This window comes from Peromyscus californicus, unplaced genomic scaffold (assembly GCF_007827085.1).
Source record: "Peromyscus californicus insignis strain IS unplaced genomic scaffold, ASM782708v3 Scaffold_2__1_contigs__length_46816999, whole genome shotgun sequence".
In the NCBI taxonomy this organism is placed as follows: Eukaryota; Metazoa; Chordata; class Mammalia; order Rodentia; family Cricetidae; genus Peromyscus; species Peromyscus californicus.
Window position 1 is genome coordinate 12,260,432 of NW_026294540.1, and position 15,092 is coordinate 12,275,523.

Genomic DNA, 15,092 nt, shown 5'->3' on the forward strand with positions numbered 1-15,092 from the left:
TTGTGGCTGGCATTCTTTTCTACAGAGGGAGAAACCCTTTATGGACTGGGGTGCTTATTGGCAACCACTAGGTCCTCGTAGTAGTACTCCCCTAACTTAACTCAAACAGTCTCCAGACACTGCCACATGGGCTGTGTTGGGCAAAATTGCTCCTAGTTAAAAGGCACTGACATGTGGAATGGTTAGAGTGTGGGCCATATAAAGTGTGACCTAAGGTGCGTAGACATTCAATTTTGTATAAACCACTACAGCCAAGTCAGTAGAACATCCTCTGTAGGGGTCGGGTATGCATGCCTAGCTCTGGTGTGTGTGTGTGTGTTTCTTTTTTAATGTATTTCTCTTCAGGGGTTATGTATCCCAAACCAGCCTCAAAAGTGCATTCATGCTCGTTTTGAATTCATGCTCGTCTTACCTCCACTTCCTTGTGCCACAGTACAGGTGTACACCAGCTCTGCTGGTTTCTGCGGCACTAGGGCTGGGCTCACTGCTTCCTGCCTGCTAGGAAGCATCCCACAAGTTACTCGGTATTTATTTATTTCAGCACCTTTTAACATGGGGACTGCCAGTACTCTATTGGGAAATTTCATTATTTTGTTTTCTTCTGTTTTCAAGTTTACTTTCTAAATAGATAACGCAAATAGCAGTAGTCATTAAATGTTCAGCCAACCTTTTTAAATATTTAAAATAATAAATACATAGATAAAAATCATTGCTTTAATTCTGTTCACCTAGTGAACAAGCCATGTTATATGTTCTTGGGGTGCCGTACCCCTCATGAGGCATTTGGTTCCTCCCCTCAGTTAGCATGACATCAGAAACAGGTGTGACAGTTACAACCGATAGGCATTTGTGGGAGAAAGGCCCAGGTGATACAGTGGGGGGAGTGGGGGGTGTGTGTGAGCACTACACGGAGATCCTCTTGCCTCTGCCTCCTGGGTGTTGGGTGGAAGGTGTGCCCAGCTCTTAGCTGACATTTATCTGGAAAAGGAACCCTTGTAGGAATGTGAAAAGCACATGGGGGATGTTAATTAGAAACCTGCTACTTGGTACCTTTGGTGGTGTGTGATGTTGGGGGAGGCAAGGAGGGCTGGCTGGGGTGTAGCTCAGTGGTGGGGGCTTGTTGAGCATTCCCAGGGTCCTGACAAAATCCAAACAGGATGGGAAGTGAGAAGGGAATTGAGTGGTAGGCGTTGGATTTGTATTGTTATTCTTATTTTTCTTCTGAAATGAACTTTTGTGCCTTTCTTAAAACACTTGATAAAATGCGGAGTATCAGACACACTCCTGTGGCCGCTTCCTTCCCCCATCCTGATACTATGTCATATGTTAGAGATGAAAGCCAGGTGAAGGGAAGACCACTTGACCAGCTAAACTCTGAAGGATGAGTCATATTCCTGAGGATGAGAGCAGGATGATAGGCTAGAGTGGCTGAAGGTGGGTGGGAGCCATGTGAGGCAGGATCAGAGTGGATCACACAAGTGCATGCATTGTGCTGAGGAAGTTTTGTTTCCTATTCATGTGTTTCTTTTTCTTCCCTGCAGTACCAAATATGCCCCAACAGCGACAAGACCAGCATCATCAAAGCACCATGATGCACCCTGCCTCAGCGGCAGGCCCCCCCATTGTAGCCACCCCACCCGCTTACTCCACACAGTACGTCGCCTACAGCCCTCAGCAGTTTCCCAATCAGCCTCTAGTTCAGCATGTGCCACATTATCAGTCTCAGGTAAGGCGGGAGGCCTCACTCACTGTAACTCTTTAGAAAAACAGCTCATTTTGGCTGGTCCTAGATTTATGGAGTTTTTGGCTTTGTTTTTATGGTATCAGACAGCTAAGGGGTTGGAGCCTTTTATGTTTCTCTGCAAGTTAGAATTATAGTAATTGTTTTAGATTTATGCTTTATTTTATGTGTATAATTGTTTTGCCTGCGTGTGTGTGTGTGTGTGTGTGTGTGTGTGTGTGTGTGTGTGTGTGTGTGTGTGAGAACCACATTCATGTCTGGTACACTGGGAGCTGGGTCGGGAGATGGCTCATACTGCTTTTGCAGAGGACAAGGATTCAGTGTCCAACACCCATTTCCAGTGGCTCACAACCACCTGTGACTATTTCAGAGGTCTGACACACTCCTTTGGTGGCCGTGGGCACCTGCACACGTACAGTATACAAACAAGTAGGCACATACCCAAATACATACAATAAATAAATCATAAATTTACGAAAGAAAGAATTTCAAAAGGAAGCATCCAGTGAAGACTTAGAACTCCAGAGTGTTTCTGGGAACCATGAAGGTAGGAATAGGAACTGACTGGGCTGGAGTGATGGATGGCTCAGTAGTGAAGAGCACTTCCTGATCTTGAGAGGACCCAGGTTTGGTTCCCAGTACATGGCAGTTCACAGCTTCCTGTAACTCCAGATCCAGGGGATCTGATGCCATATTCTGGCCTCTTCAAGCGCCAATACAGACATTAGTGCATGCATGTGTACACACACACACACACACACACACACACACACACACACACACACACCATGAATCTTTAGAAAAAGAATCTCAACTAAAATCTACATGGTTCATTTTGGTATAATTTTTATTTATGTATTGTTTGTTTGTTTTTGTCTGAACCCAGCATCCTCATGTGTACAGCCCTGTCATACAGGGCAGTGCCAGAATGATGGCTCCACCAGCACATGCACAGCCTGGTTTAGTATCTTCTTCAGCAGCTCAGTTCGGGGCTCATGAGCAGACGCATGCCATGTATGGTAAGAAACATTTCACTGTCTTTTCTGTGTGGACGACTGTGCTTGCTTTAATTAAAGCTCCTGAAGATTCTCTGTTTAGGAATAGCCTGAGATAGGTGGGCTGGGGTGACCCTACATCCTGGCTACTTGCGGGGAGACTAAGGTGGGAGGATCATCTAAGCCCAGGAGTTAGAGTCAAGCCTGGGCAACGTAGAGACCCTCCCTCAAAAACAAGAAGTAAAAGTAACCTGACTCTGTGACATTGAGAGTCTTAAAACAAAAACAAATAAGACTATTTCTACTTTGTACCTGTAGTTCCTCTGTCTTGACATGTTTCTCCTTTAAAAAATGATAACATGAGCCAGGTGTGGTGGCGCACGCCTTTAATCCCAGCACTCAGGAAGACAGGCAGGCGAATCTCTGGGGGTTCGAGGCCAGCCTGGTATTACATAGTAAGACCCTGTTTCGAAAGGAACACAAAGGTAGTGATGTAATAGAGAGTCTTTTTGTAGGGGTCTTTCCACTTACCCTGCTGCCTAAGCCTTGCAGGAAAGGGGTGCCACCATCCCTACTTGCACACCTTATCACTGCCCGGCCACCTTACAGTATGCTTGTGTGCTTGTTCCAGCACACCTTGAATTACTCCCAGCTTTAAATGACACTCTAACAAACTTAACACACAGTGTGTTCATAGTGAGTATCGCTTATTCATAAAATTGAGAAGTAAGTGTACACTGTAGGACTCAGATGATAAATACATGCAGCTGTACAGATATTGTATTTCTAGGGGTTTTTTGTTGTTGTTGTTGTTTTTAAGTTTTATGCCTTAACTGAGCATATGCAGGACAGTTACATTTATAGGTTCTAGTAAACACTACTTTGATCCTTCTTGATGGTTGTAGCATTATATCAGTTGATTGAGATTAGGATTGGACAGCCTGAGTATTCTTACTGTATTTTTAACTACATGCATGCATTCAAGCAGTACATGCCTGCCACTGGGGTTCATTAGGAGTTAGGATATATACCATGGAAAACATCTGCCTTTATAAAATTCTGAAGTCTGCTTGCTTCACATTATTATTTAGGAGTTTTCAATTATTATTATCATTATTATATTATACACTAGATGTTTAAAATAAAGAATAGGGTAATTGCTGTGCTTTCAATAAGTCCAACTGGCCGGGCGGTGGTGGTGCACACCTTTGATCCCAGCACTCGGACAGCAGAGCCAGGTGGATCTCTGCGAGTTCGAGGCCAGCCTGGTCTACAGAGCGAGATCCAGGACAGGTGCCAAAACTACACAGAGAAACCCTGTCTTGAAAAACAAACAAAAAAAAAGTCCATCTGTTTTCCTGGCATGGTGAGCATGTAAATCTCAGCTCTGTGGACATCAGGAAAAAGGACGATCAGAAGTTCAAAGACCAGTCTGAGTGGCTAGAAGATTCTGTCTCAGAAGTCCCCGTTACTTGATTTATAAAGTGACAGCCTGGCCTGGTTTCTGTTTTCCTCATGATGTGTGTGTTCCCTGGGACCAGATCAGCCCTTGTATGGAAAGACTCTCGCGATCCTCTTGCTGGCTTTCCTGCAGTTTTCCAGCTTGTTAGAGGCTCGGGTGGCGAGCTGGTGAGATTGTGGACACTGGTAGTTCCTGCAGATTGAGAAGAACCACCTCTTCGCTCCTATTTCCTGGCATGCCCCCATTGGATCAGAGCAAAGTCTGGAGCTGAAGTTTCCAGTGCTTTTAGGACCAGCCACTGTGGCAGCCAGCGCAGCACTGCAGAAGGGGTTGCCTTTGTCCTGCAGCGCCTTAAAAGCACACTAGGGAATTAATTGTCTGGGTGTTTTTTTGCAGTCACAATCTGTTCATACAAGTTTGTCAGTACCTTCCAGTAATTTTAGGTAGTTTGGCTCTTCCTCTGGTCAGTTATGCCAAAATACTGTCTGAGAACTGTTGTATGGGAATGCTGATTTTAAGTCCATGTCCTTTGAAAAGTATGTATTTGATATAACTCAAGAAATCGAATTACGTTGACTTGTAGCGAACTCCAGATTTGATGGTGTGGTGGTGCTTCACCCCACCTGTTGGTGCTAATTTGGCATCTCCTTTTTGTTGGTGGTTACTGGTGTAGTCAAGGCAAGGGCCTTCTTGACAAGGAGGCTACAGCATGTGTGACCTTGTGCTCTCTTAAGAAAGGACTTGTGTTAGCACCTCATCTTGCTGCCTCTGCCTTCCTAAGAAGTGACTTTCACGTCTGCTCCCTCACATCAGGCTCCTGCTCATCTGAGTTGGGATCCAGCAATGGTTTCATTTCCAGAAACAGTAATGAGACGAAGAACTGAATGTGCTCTGCCTCTCTCCACCTCCACTTCTCCAAAGACAGGGGCTCTCTATGTAGCCCTGGCTAGCCTGGAACTTGCTATGTAGTCTAGGCTGGCCTTGAACTGCCAGAGATCCACCTGCCTCTGCCTCCCAAGTGCTGGGATTGGAGGTGTATATAGCCATACTCAGCTAAATATTTTGAACGTGTGGTTTAATGCAGATAAGTTTTTTAAGTATAATGAACATAAATATTGTGTGTGTGTGTGTATACATTATATATATGTTTTGGGGGGGTTCAGGCCAAGGTTTCTCTGTGTAACCTTACTGTCCTGGAACTCACTCTGTAGATCAGGCTGGCCCCACACTTACAGAGATCTGCCTGCCTCTGCCTCCCAAATGCTGGGATTAAAGGCGTGCACCACCACTGTCTGGCTTGTGTTTATATTTTTATATCATGAAATTTAGGATTCACTACCAGGGGTCTGTAGTTACATTTGTGTTGCTGTGGATAATTGTATATCATGAATTTGCTTAAATATTGCATTACCTCGGTCCACTGCTTATATCAAGGCTGTTTGATGGATGCCATGTTGGTCTTTTTATCAGTGAATGGTTCTGTATCAGATAATAATCTTATTCTTTTTATTTAAGCAAGTCAGCGTGTGGACTTGCTCCCTCAGTACAGAAGGAAAGCCTTCCGGTTCAGTCCTGTTCGCTTGTAAATCTCTGCAGCAATGCTTGTTTACAGTGCTGGGCACCCACCCCTGTCCAGGCGAACCGTGCATCAGTTCAGAGATCACTGAATGTGTCGGCCTTTCCAGAACATCAGCAATGCACACCTCAAGAGGCTAATGTACCTTTCTATTTCCCAAATTCAGCATGTCCCAAATTACCATACAACAAGGAGACAAGCCCTTCTTTCTACTTTGCCAGTGAGTTGGGTTTTTTATACTAATTTTAATTACACAGTAAACACTAAGCGATACATGTTAAAGTAGCTAACTTGTTGGAGAGTGTTTTCCTTCTGCTAGACAGAATCATTCAAAGTATGCATGTCGGGGCTGGGGATGTAGCTCAGTGGTAGAATACTTGCCCTAGCATGCACTAGACCCTAAATTCATTCCCTGGTTTAAAAAAAAAAAAAAAAAATTGTGGCTGTGTTTGCGTAATTCCGAGTTTTGACAGAACTGGCCCATCTTAATAAGGTTGGGGACAAAGAAAGGCTGCGTTGTTTTAGGAAGCAGTTTTTGCATACAAAGCAAGAGTGTAACTGTGTGGGAAATACCTTATTCAGGGAAACTTTCTGAACAACTAATACAGTTTTGTACAAGCCACAAACTTAGTGTAAAGCTTAATCACTGGTTTTGTAGTGTCCTGGCCGCAGAGAAGTGTCCTCACTGGGGTTCCTATAGCAGAGGGTGGAGGATGTACTTGGAAAGGCAGTTCTTCTTTCTTGTTTGTGTTTTCATAACTAGAGGCTTAGAGTACTTGGAGCAGCTATGGTGGGGTGTCAGGAGCTTCCCTCAGAATGAGTAGGCCTCTGGAAGCCCAGGCCTTGCAGCCAACAGGAGGAGGTCTAGACTGCCTTCTTCCCTAAGTGAACTTGATAGATGGGTTTTCCCTGTTTGGGGGGCAGTGTTTTCAAATAAAGCAGATCATGGAGTTTGGTAGTACAGACCCTTGAGAAATGTATGCTGCTGATGTCACTTTGTATGAAACATGAGTTCTAGAGAACGCTGAGATTTAACTTTTTTCTACTAGGGAGTAAATTCTGGGTTATTTTGGAATGACTACTAATCATCAGGTACAGGGTTTTGGAAACATTTTGACCTTAAATTTTTATTAATTGTGCCAAGGCTTGGTATTCAAAATAAGTCGTCCCCCCCTTTTTTTTGTGCCCGGGATAAGTTAACAAATGGAGTCCTTTAAAAAGATGCTCTTGGGAAAGTCTTGTTGACTATACCGTGAGGACAGCTTTCAGGGCGCAGTTTGAGGTCTCACATGCAGTTATCCTCACCATCCTGCTGTCTCTGTTACAGTCCTTGTCCTGGTAAATGGCTGAAGGTCCTTCATCATCTTCCCTGAGCACTAACAGCCTGAGCATAGCTCCCTCCTGACTTTCAAGGAGTCAAAAATCCCAACAGCTGCTAGTGGGGATTATAGTCGCCACGGCGTTCCACTTCCGTTTCCCCTGGGCTTAGTTAGGTGTCTCCTATTCCCTCCCCTGAAATGTCCTCCTTTGAGTCATATCCCCTTTTTGGAATTAGTGTGTTGAAGTTGGAGGATCGTGTTCTTCTTGTCAGTGTTTTCCAGTGCTGGGGAGCACCGATGACTTGTGCATCCATGGTCAAAGTGACAGACTGTTAGAGGTCAAACATGTGGCCCTATGGACTGAAGTTGCTTCTGTTAACATCTTAACTTAGGAGACTGGTTTTAGGTGTAGTCAGTGTTAAACGTTTTTTGACTGGCATATTTAGAATTGTAAATATTTAGGTCAAGAAACACTTTGTCCTCTCTCGCAGCTCTCATAAGGCTGCTCAGGCCTTGTAAGCAGTGGGTTAGCTGGTGACTAGCCATTTCAGAGCTTCTGAGAGGGAGGATTCAGTCTTTTTAACTTCCCAGGTCGTCAGATGAACCGGTAGAGCAGAACCATTTAATCCTGCCCTACGCTGAGGCCCTTGTTCCCCGCCCTCCCGAGCGGTCCTGTCATTCTCCATGTTCTCCTGTCTTCACCCATCTCTGCTCTCACCTGTCTTCCCTCTCCCCACTCTGTGTCGCTCTTTACTTCGCTGTTAGTGTGGACTGACTGTCAGGTTCCCGTTGCTCCAGTTTCTCACAAGGGAGTTACTCTGTGAGGTGCTTGTTTTAGACCCTCTGAGCCAGCAAATAAGCAGATGAAAACATTTCTAGTGATGCTTCTGAAAGTCCTGTTCTCAGCTTTGCTGTGCTTCTCACAACTCTGGCTTTTACTTCTAAGGACTTGTTACTTGGTGTTTAGGAGGAAGGTGAGCTCTGTTTCAGTTTGGGGTTTTTATAGACAATAAAAATAAATCTTTTTAAAAGAAGTATCTATAGGGCCAGCAGGATGGCTTGACAGTACAAATCCGCCGTGTGTGCAGGCCTGCAACTGGAGCTCTAGCTCCAGAACCCACGTAAGGGTAGAGGGAGAAACCCAGCTCTGCTGGCTGACACAGAAAAGCCCTGTCACGTTCCTCCACCCCCGCCTCCTGGCATACACACACCAATAATAATTTTAAGGTTTTCAAATACATCGTTAAAAGTTGGACGTGATGTATGTCTTGCCTATTCAAGAGGCTAAAGTAGGAAGTTTGGTTGAGCCTAAGAGTTTGGGGCTAGCCAGGCAATGTAGCAAGACCTTGTATATAAACATAAAATTTAAAACTGGGTGTGGGAGCAAAATCATAACCCCATCATGTGAGAAGCTAAGGCAAGATATTCTCTTAGAAGTTCAAGGTCATCCTGAGCGACGTGATGTGTGAGGGTTTGAACGACAGAATGAGAGTTGAGGCTCCATTGGGCCTCCTTCCGATGACTACATTTTATAAACGTGGCTAGGGGTGTTAACTCTGTGTAGACTATGTACTCAGTATGCAGGATGTTCTGGCTTCAATCCTCAGCATAACATGGAAGTGAGTGAGTAGTAAAGCCATTTCACCCTGGCTGAGCATCTATGGTTTGATAGAGTCAGGAGGATGGTGGGTTCCAGGCCAACTTGAGGTATGAAAGAAATAGAAAGGAATAAGAATCTTTAATTATCTTTCCACACGGCAGAATCAAGACTTGTACATTCTGAGACTTGATGGACATAATCAGTTACTGCGGTGGCTGTGTTTCCATGGTGAAGGCAGTGCAGCCTTTTGCTAGAGCTTCCTTCAGAGTTATTTGTTGTTTTCCCTTTCTGTTCTCGAGCTGTGTCTCTACGCCTTTTCCTTCTCTCTCTCTTTTTAATGTTCTGAATACTTAGGAATTAATTACTAATGAAATTTCAGAACTCTTAAGCTTCTGTAACAACTGTCTTTATAAAACCCCGTAAGTAGAATTTGAGGATTTCTTTCCCTTGGTTGGATTTAGCATTGCTACAAAGGAAACATTAAACAGCGGAAGGGGTTTTAATGTATGTGGTTTAAAAATGGGACTTTTAGACCAGTTGTCATCATCCAGCAGCCTAGGGTACATTAGGAGATCCTGTCTCCAAGAAGAAAAGTAGCTTTAAGTACTGTGATGGTTATAGGTGGCTTTTAACAATCCAGCAAGTTAGAAGACAGTGACTCCCTGACTTAAAGTCACCCATCACGTTGAAAATACTTGACATTAGACTACCATGGTTTTCTCGTTACCATGTCTGTTGACTCTTACAGTCTGGGAAGCTTGACTGGGGTCTAAACAAAACCGCCTCCATCAGTCTAACCTGGATACTGAGGAGCATCGGTGACAGCTGTGGCCTTGGTGGTTTGGTGCACAGGTCATCCCAGCTCTGGCATTCTGCTTTGCCCTCTGAGATGCATTCACCATTCAAGACCGCACTGTGACACATAAGGACTGTGTACTGTCTGGAAACGCTCTATACCACTGAGGTGGTGTGCAGCCGGAGTCCTCCATGCTGGCCGTTCTCAGGAGCTCTACTGAGCTCGTTTTTGCTTCTTTGCCATTCTCCATCTGTGTTTGCTGACGTATTGTCTGAAGAGCATGAACATGGTGTGACAGCATCTGCGTGTGACAGCTTTGCTGTGGAGAGCTAAGGGTCCGGCGCTGATAGACCTATGACTTGAGAGCACTCATCCTCTCACTGTCAAGTTTGAACCCATGAGCTGTCCAGAGTTACAGGAGCAGTGAGACCTTCCCGGGCTTTTCATGCTCAGCCTGCTGTTGTGAAGGCAGGGTTCATCTAATTCTTGATCTTGTTTGGTACCAAGGTGGAGTCCCATTTTAACAGGGTCATCATGTTTCCTTTGGTCTTGTTCTAGAGAACAAGATGGGATGGGCAGTTTCATCTCCAGGCTTTGTTAGGAGCTCCTCAGTAGGAAGCCGGAATGGAATGGATGCTGTGACTGAGATGGCAATGACCTTGTCTTTGCCCCCAGCTTCACCAGTGTAGGCACTGCGACTGTAGGACAGTAGCATGGTGAGGGTAGCCAGAGGATGGCCTTGAGAGAGGCAGCACCTGTCTTCATGTGAGCCAGAGTGATTTTTGGAATTGTTTCTGCCTCTAAAAGAAATGGACTATTTTGAGTAAATTCAAATTAACTAGGTGTTGATGTAATGTTCAGAGCTGTAACATGTGAGTTAAATGCTGCCCTTGTTAAGCAGAGCCCTTATGTCTATTTTCCAGACTGTGCCTGATGTACATGACTGCAGAGAATGTCAGTGGCATGGGTCAGATTGTAGTGGTCATGAGGCATTCAGTGAGCATAGCGGGCTGGCAGTGGTCATCAGCATGTATCGGTTGTACACATTCCTTTTCCTTTTGCCTCAGTTTCCACGGGCTCCCTTGCTCAGCAGTATGCGCATCCTAATGCCACCCTGCATCCACATACGCCCCATCCGCAGCCTTCGGCCACTCCCACTGGACAGCAACAAAGCCAGCATGGTGGAAGTCATCCTGCACCCAGTCCTGTTCAGGTAAGGAGACGTGGCCTGTGCGTGGACAGCTGCTTCCTTGTCTCTGCTGCTTACAAGTCTGTGTGTGATCAGGATGTGTGGAGCAGCCATCGTGACGGAGCTGCAGGCAGTTGTGGGTACAGGGGAGGTCTTGAAAATGTCAAGTAAGCCATCCCCTAAGGGTAAATGCTAGAAACACGATTGTGGAAAAGTTACTTTAGCTTAAAGTTCGTTGTTAAGTCTAAAGCACTGTCTGGAATTGCATTCCTGAAGCCACTTGATAATGTTGCCTTCCTGTGGCTTCTGTAGCCACATTTGCTAGTGGGCAGTGATGGCCAGGCGTCCCATCAGTTGTTCACCTGCTTGTTTGGACCTGGAACTGCCAGGCTGAGACGTGCACGGGCTTGAGAACCCAGAAAAGACCGTCTGGACAGGAGATGCCCTGGTGTTCTTCCTGCAGCTCCCTGGGCGTGGCTGGGCTGGGGCCGGGCTGCTGCTCTCATCCTGACGGCTTCCCAGTCAAGAAATCTCCCGTTGCTTTGCAGCACCATCAGCACCAGGCCGCCCAAGCTCTTCATCTGGCCAGTCCACAGCAGCAGTCAGCCATTTACCACGCGGGGCTGGCACCGACCCCACCTTCCATGACACCGGCCTCTAATACACAGTCTCCACAGAGCAGTTTCCCAGCAGCACAACAGACAGTCTTCACCATCCATCCTTCTCATGTTCAGCCGGCATATACCACCCCTCCCCACATGGCCCACGTACCTCAGGTAAACCAGCACTAGCCAAGTTTCTGTGAAGGCCACGTAGGGTCTGGTGGTTGTCAGATAAGCAGCAAGGAGCCAGATGCTCCCCAAGCCAGGAAACCCTGTGTGTGGTGCCATCTGCCTGTCTCCCCCTCCCTGCTTAGTACGTGATCTTCTGGCCCTCAGTGAATGTTGCTATGATTTTGTGATGGGATCAGTGAAATTGTGACTTAGCACTTCCCAGCTGAGACCTTAAAACTCTGAGTCTGGAATGCACCCCAGTCTTTTCCTTTCTGTGTCTGCTTTGCTACGTCTTTCTAGCTTAACCACTATGTGTATATGTGTACACATATAGACACCTCTACACACACACACACACACACACACACACACACACACACACACACACGGGAGCCTGGCAGGGATGGCAGGCAGGCTTTCAGTGGTTCTCAGCTCTCTGAGTCTCTGAGGTGACTGTACTGGGCCTGTTGGCTTGAATGTTAGTCACACGAATTCCGAGACGTGTCTCAGTTGTTTGCCTGGTTACCCTCTACCTGCTGCAGTCCTGTGTTGTGCTTCCTGAGTGCTTGGCCGTGGACTGTGGGCAGCCCAGGCCAGGGGAGGCCTCTGTTTAGTGTAAGGTGGCTGCATCAGGTGTCTTTGATCGCAGCTCCCTGAGGCGGGTCTCACTTAGGGTTACTGAATGACTCCATTTCCTGTCAGTGCGCCAGTGAGGCTCTGGCAAGGTGTGAGCTAGAGATGCCGTGCAGTTGGGTCTCTTGCAGAAGGCTAGTTTGTTACTAGGTGTCCTTCCCCCAGAGCTAAGGGTCCATAGGATGTCCTCGTGTTGATTGTCTGGTGACAGTGGGGAGGGGACCAGTTTGGCCAGTGTGCTTTGGTGGAGTGAGACCTAAGAGAGTCAGGGTCCTCTCAGTGTCCAGCAGAGGCTGTGAGTTTACGTGTGAGATGGGCTTACCTAAACCTCACTCGCGTGCTTGTGTACAAGAGGCAGAGGCTAGACTGGAGGGAAGGCGGAGAGCCGTGGGCCTGTTGGAAGGTGTGAACCAGCGCATCGCTGGGGTGATGGTCTAGAGCAATGCACAGGATGGGAGGCAGGAAGCAGCCTCTTCCTGCGCTGCCCACTCCCTGCAGAGCTGAGGTCAGCCAGCGTCACTTGTCTGACTTGTTACCCCTTGGTCCAGGGCACCAGGCTGACCCAGCCTCAGGTCACTCTCATCTCATTGGAGCCATTAACTGCGCCCTTTGCTCCATCAGCCAAGCTTTTAGAGTGAGGGGCCTAAGTGCTGCTTCACCCTACTTCTGGGGAACCCATCACGACTGGGGGAGGGCGGAAGAGGAGACTCAGGAAGCTGCTAAGGGTGCTGGGCAGGCAGTCTCCTCACAGGCCCTTCCTTGTTAGTTGCTTTCTCACTTGAAAAGGGCATTGATATCTTTGGCCCCGTGCCATAGCGAGTTAGGAACGTGCCCCTCCCACCCTAGTAGAGGCCTGCTCTTGGTGAAGACCTTGCCCTGTGTGATAGTCTGTGAACAGACACTGGGGACTAGGAGGCTGTGGCCAACTTCTCCATCCCAACCCTGAAGGATTTGACTCAAGGACTCCATCTTGCCCCTTCTTGAGTCCCAGTCCACTGAAAGGAACAGTTGACTTGTTGTTTAAGACGGAGATGTTGCCTGTATGCGTAAAAGAGCTCTCTGTTTCAGGCTCATGTACAGTCAGGAATGGTTCCTTCTCATCCAACTGCCCATGCGCCAATGATGCTAATGACGACACAGCCACCCGGCGGTCCCCAGGCCGCCCTCGCTCAAAGTGCACTACAGCCCATTCCAGTCTCGACAACAGCGCATTTCCCCTATATGACGCACCCTTCAGGTGAGGCGTGTGTGTGCAGGGGCCGCCGGGGCACCCCGAGCATTCTGCTCGCACAGGTAGAATGGCAGGCAGGACCACTGCTTGAGGCTCCAAACCTGACTAGCAAGGCCCGTCCGAGTGTGCGCAGGAGGGATTGTGATGGTCAGGGAGCATCAGGGCTCAGGGCCTCCGGAGCCGAGTCTGTGTGTGTTCTGCTGGCATCAGGGTTGGTTGAGAGCAGCAGCCTCATTCTGGGTAGCTGATGCATGCCGAGGACTCAGTTGGCCTTCCTGGTTATGTATGACAGGCTGGACAGGGCAAGTGTGTTCCTTCCTGAGTCCCTATAGGCTGATGTGGGGGGTTCATGCCCATGGCCGAGTTTGATTGTAGCTTGGAGGAGAACACTGATGAGCTGTGTGCGGACTGGTTTGAGTGTAGTGTTAGCCCCAGCCTGTGCCCTGACACAGGATGCCCATGATGTCTCATACTGGATGGCTGCTGTGGCGACACCTGTCTCCCCTGTGACTTGGAAAGTATTGGTGCTTGGCTAGCATTAGTGGGAGGGGGTGTGAAGGCCTGTGCTCCTGCCCCCCAAGCAGCAAGTCCAGGACTTGTATCTGAAGTGGTTTTACGTCTGACTGGTTTGTTTCTCCTCACCTCCCTTCCCTCCCCAACCCCACCTTGGCTGCAGCTGGGGGGTGGGGGCAGCATTAAAGCTCCAGTCTTCCTCAGCTAGCACAAGAATAGTTGACAGTCACGTGCTGCAGACACTAGGCTGGTGGGCAGTGGTGCCTGTGTTCTGTTTAAATAGCCACTTTTCTTTTTTACAGTACAAGCCCACCACCAACAGCAGTTGTAAGGCTGCCCTGGAGGAACCGAAAGGCCAAATTCCCTCCTCCCTCCTCCTGCTTCTACCAACTGGAAGCACAGAAAACTAGAACTTGATTGATTTTGTTTTTTAAAGATACACTGATTTACCATCCAATAGGAATGCTAACAGTTCACTTGCAGTGGAGGATGTTCTGGACCGAGTAGAGGCATGTAGGGACTTGTGGCTGTTCATAATTCCATGTGCTGTTGCAGGGTCCCGCAAGTACCCAGCTCTGCTTGCTGAAACTGGAAGTTATTTATTTTTTAATGGCCCTTGAGAGTCATGAACACATCAGCTAGCAAAAGAAGTAACAAGAGTGATTCTTGCTGCTATTACCGCTTTAAAAAAAAAAAATCAAGACTTGGAACGTCCTTTTACTAAACTCAACAGAAGTTCAGTAAATTCTTACCGCCAAACAGACGGATTATTATTTATAAATCAAGTTTGATGAGGCGATCACTGTCTGCAGTGGTTCAACTTTTAAGTTAAGGGAAAACTTTTACTTTGTAGATAATATAAAATAAAAACTAAAAAAAAAAATTAAAAAATAAAAAAAGTTTTAAAAACTGATACCCAGTTAGTGTGTGTTTGTGGCGACCCCTGCTGCTGTGAGGAGCAGACCCTACCGGAGGAGGTGCTGACCAATGACTTTTCTTCACCTTCGCTTCTGGCTCAAGGCATCTAGAAAAAGTCAAGATGAGACTCCCTCCTGGGGGGATTAGCGTTAGGCTTCGCAGGAGGAAGACTGGACAGAGGCGGGGGCTTTCAAAAGTCCCTGTCTGCAATGCTTTCTGTCTCCTGTTGACAGCTGTGTCCCCAGCAGGGGGCAGGAGGTACTACTGGACCAGGCTGGAGGTGTGTCCCTAGTGGCTGAGTGCATGCTAGTAGCACAGAGCCCTGGTTCCATCTGGGCTGCAGCCA

General features: G+C 47.2%; 1 protein-coding gene across 8 annotated transcripts in view; it reads left to right on the forward strand.

Moving 5' to 3' along the window:
* The window catches only part of Atxn2 (ataxin 2), a 103,374-nt gene extending 88,633 nt beyond the window's left edge, over positions 1–14,741 (forward strand). For 5 of the 8 annotated variants that reach the window (XM_052755270.1, XM_052755278.1, XM_052755271.1 and 2 more), the window contains 7 exons: positions 1,542–1,726; positions 2,628–2,760; positions 5,941–5,994; positions 10,557–10,702; positions 11,227–11,454; positions 13,153–13,321; positions 14,131–14,741. In XM_052755270.1, the coding sequence (XP_052611230.1) occupies positions 1,542–1,726; positions 2,628–2,760; positions 5,941–5,994; positions 10,557–10,702; positions 11,227–11,454; positions 13,153–13,321; positions 14,131–14,159 (944 nt within the window). In that variant the 3' untranslated portion in view covers positions 14,160–14,741. The remainder of the gene's footprint in view (positions 1–1,541; positions 1,727–2,627; positions 2,761–5,940; positions 5,995–10,556; positions 10,703–11,226; positions 11,455–13,152; positions 13,322–14,130) is intronic. The other 3 variants (XM_052755273.1, XM_052755276.1, XM_052755275.1) reach the window with 2 other exon arrangements.
* Positions 14,742–15,092: the final 351 nt, after the last annotated feature.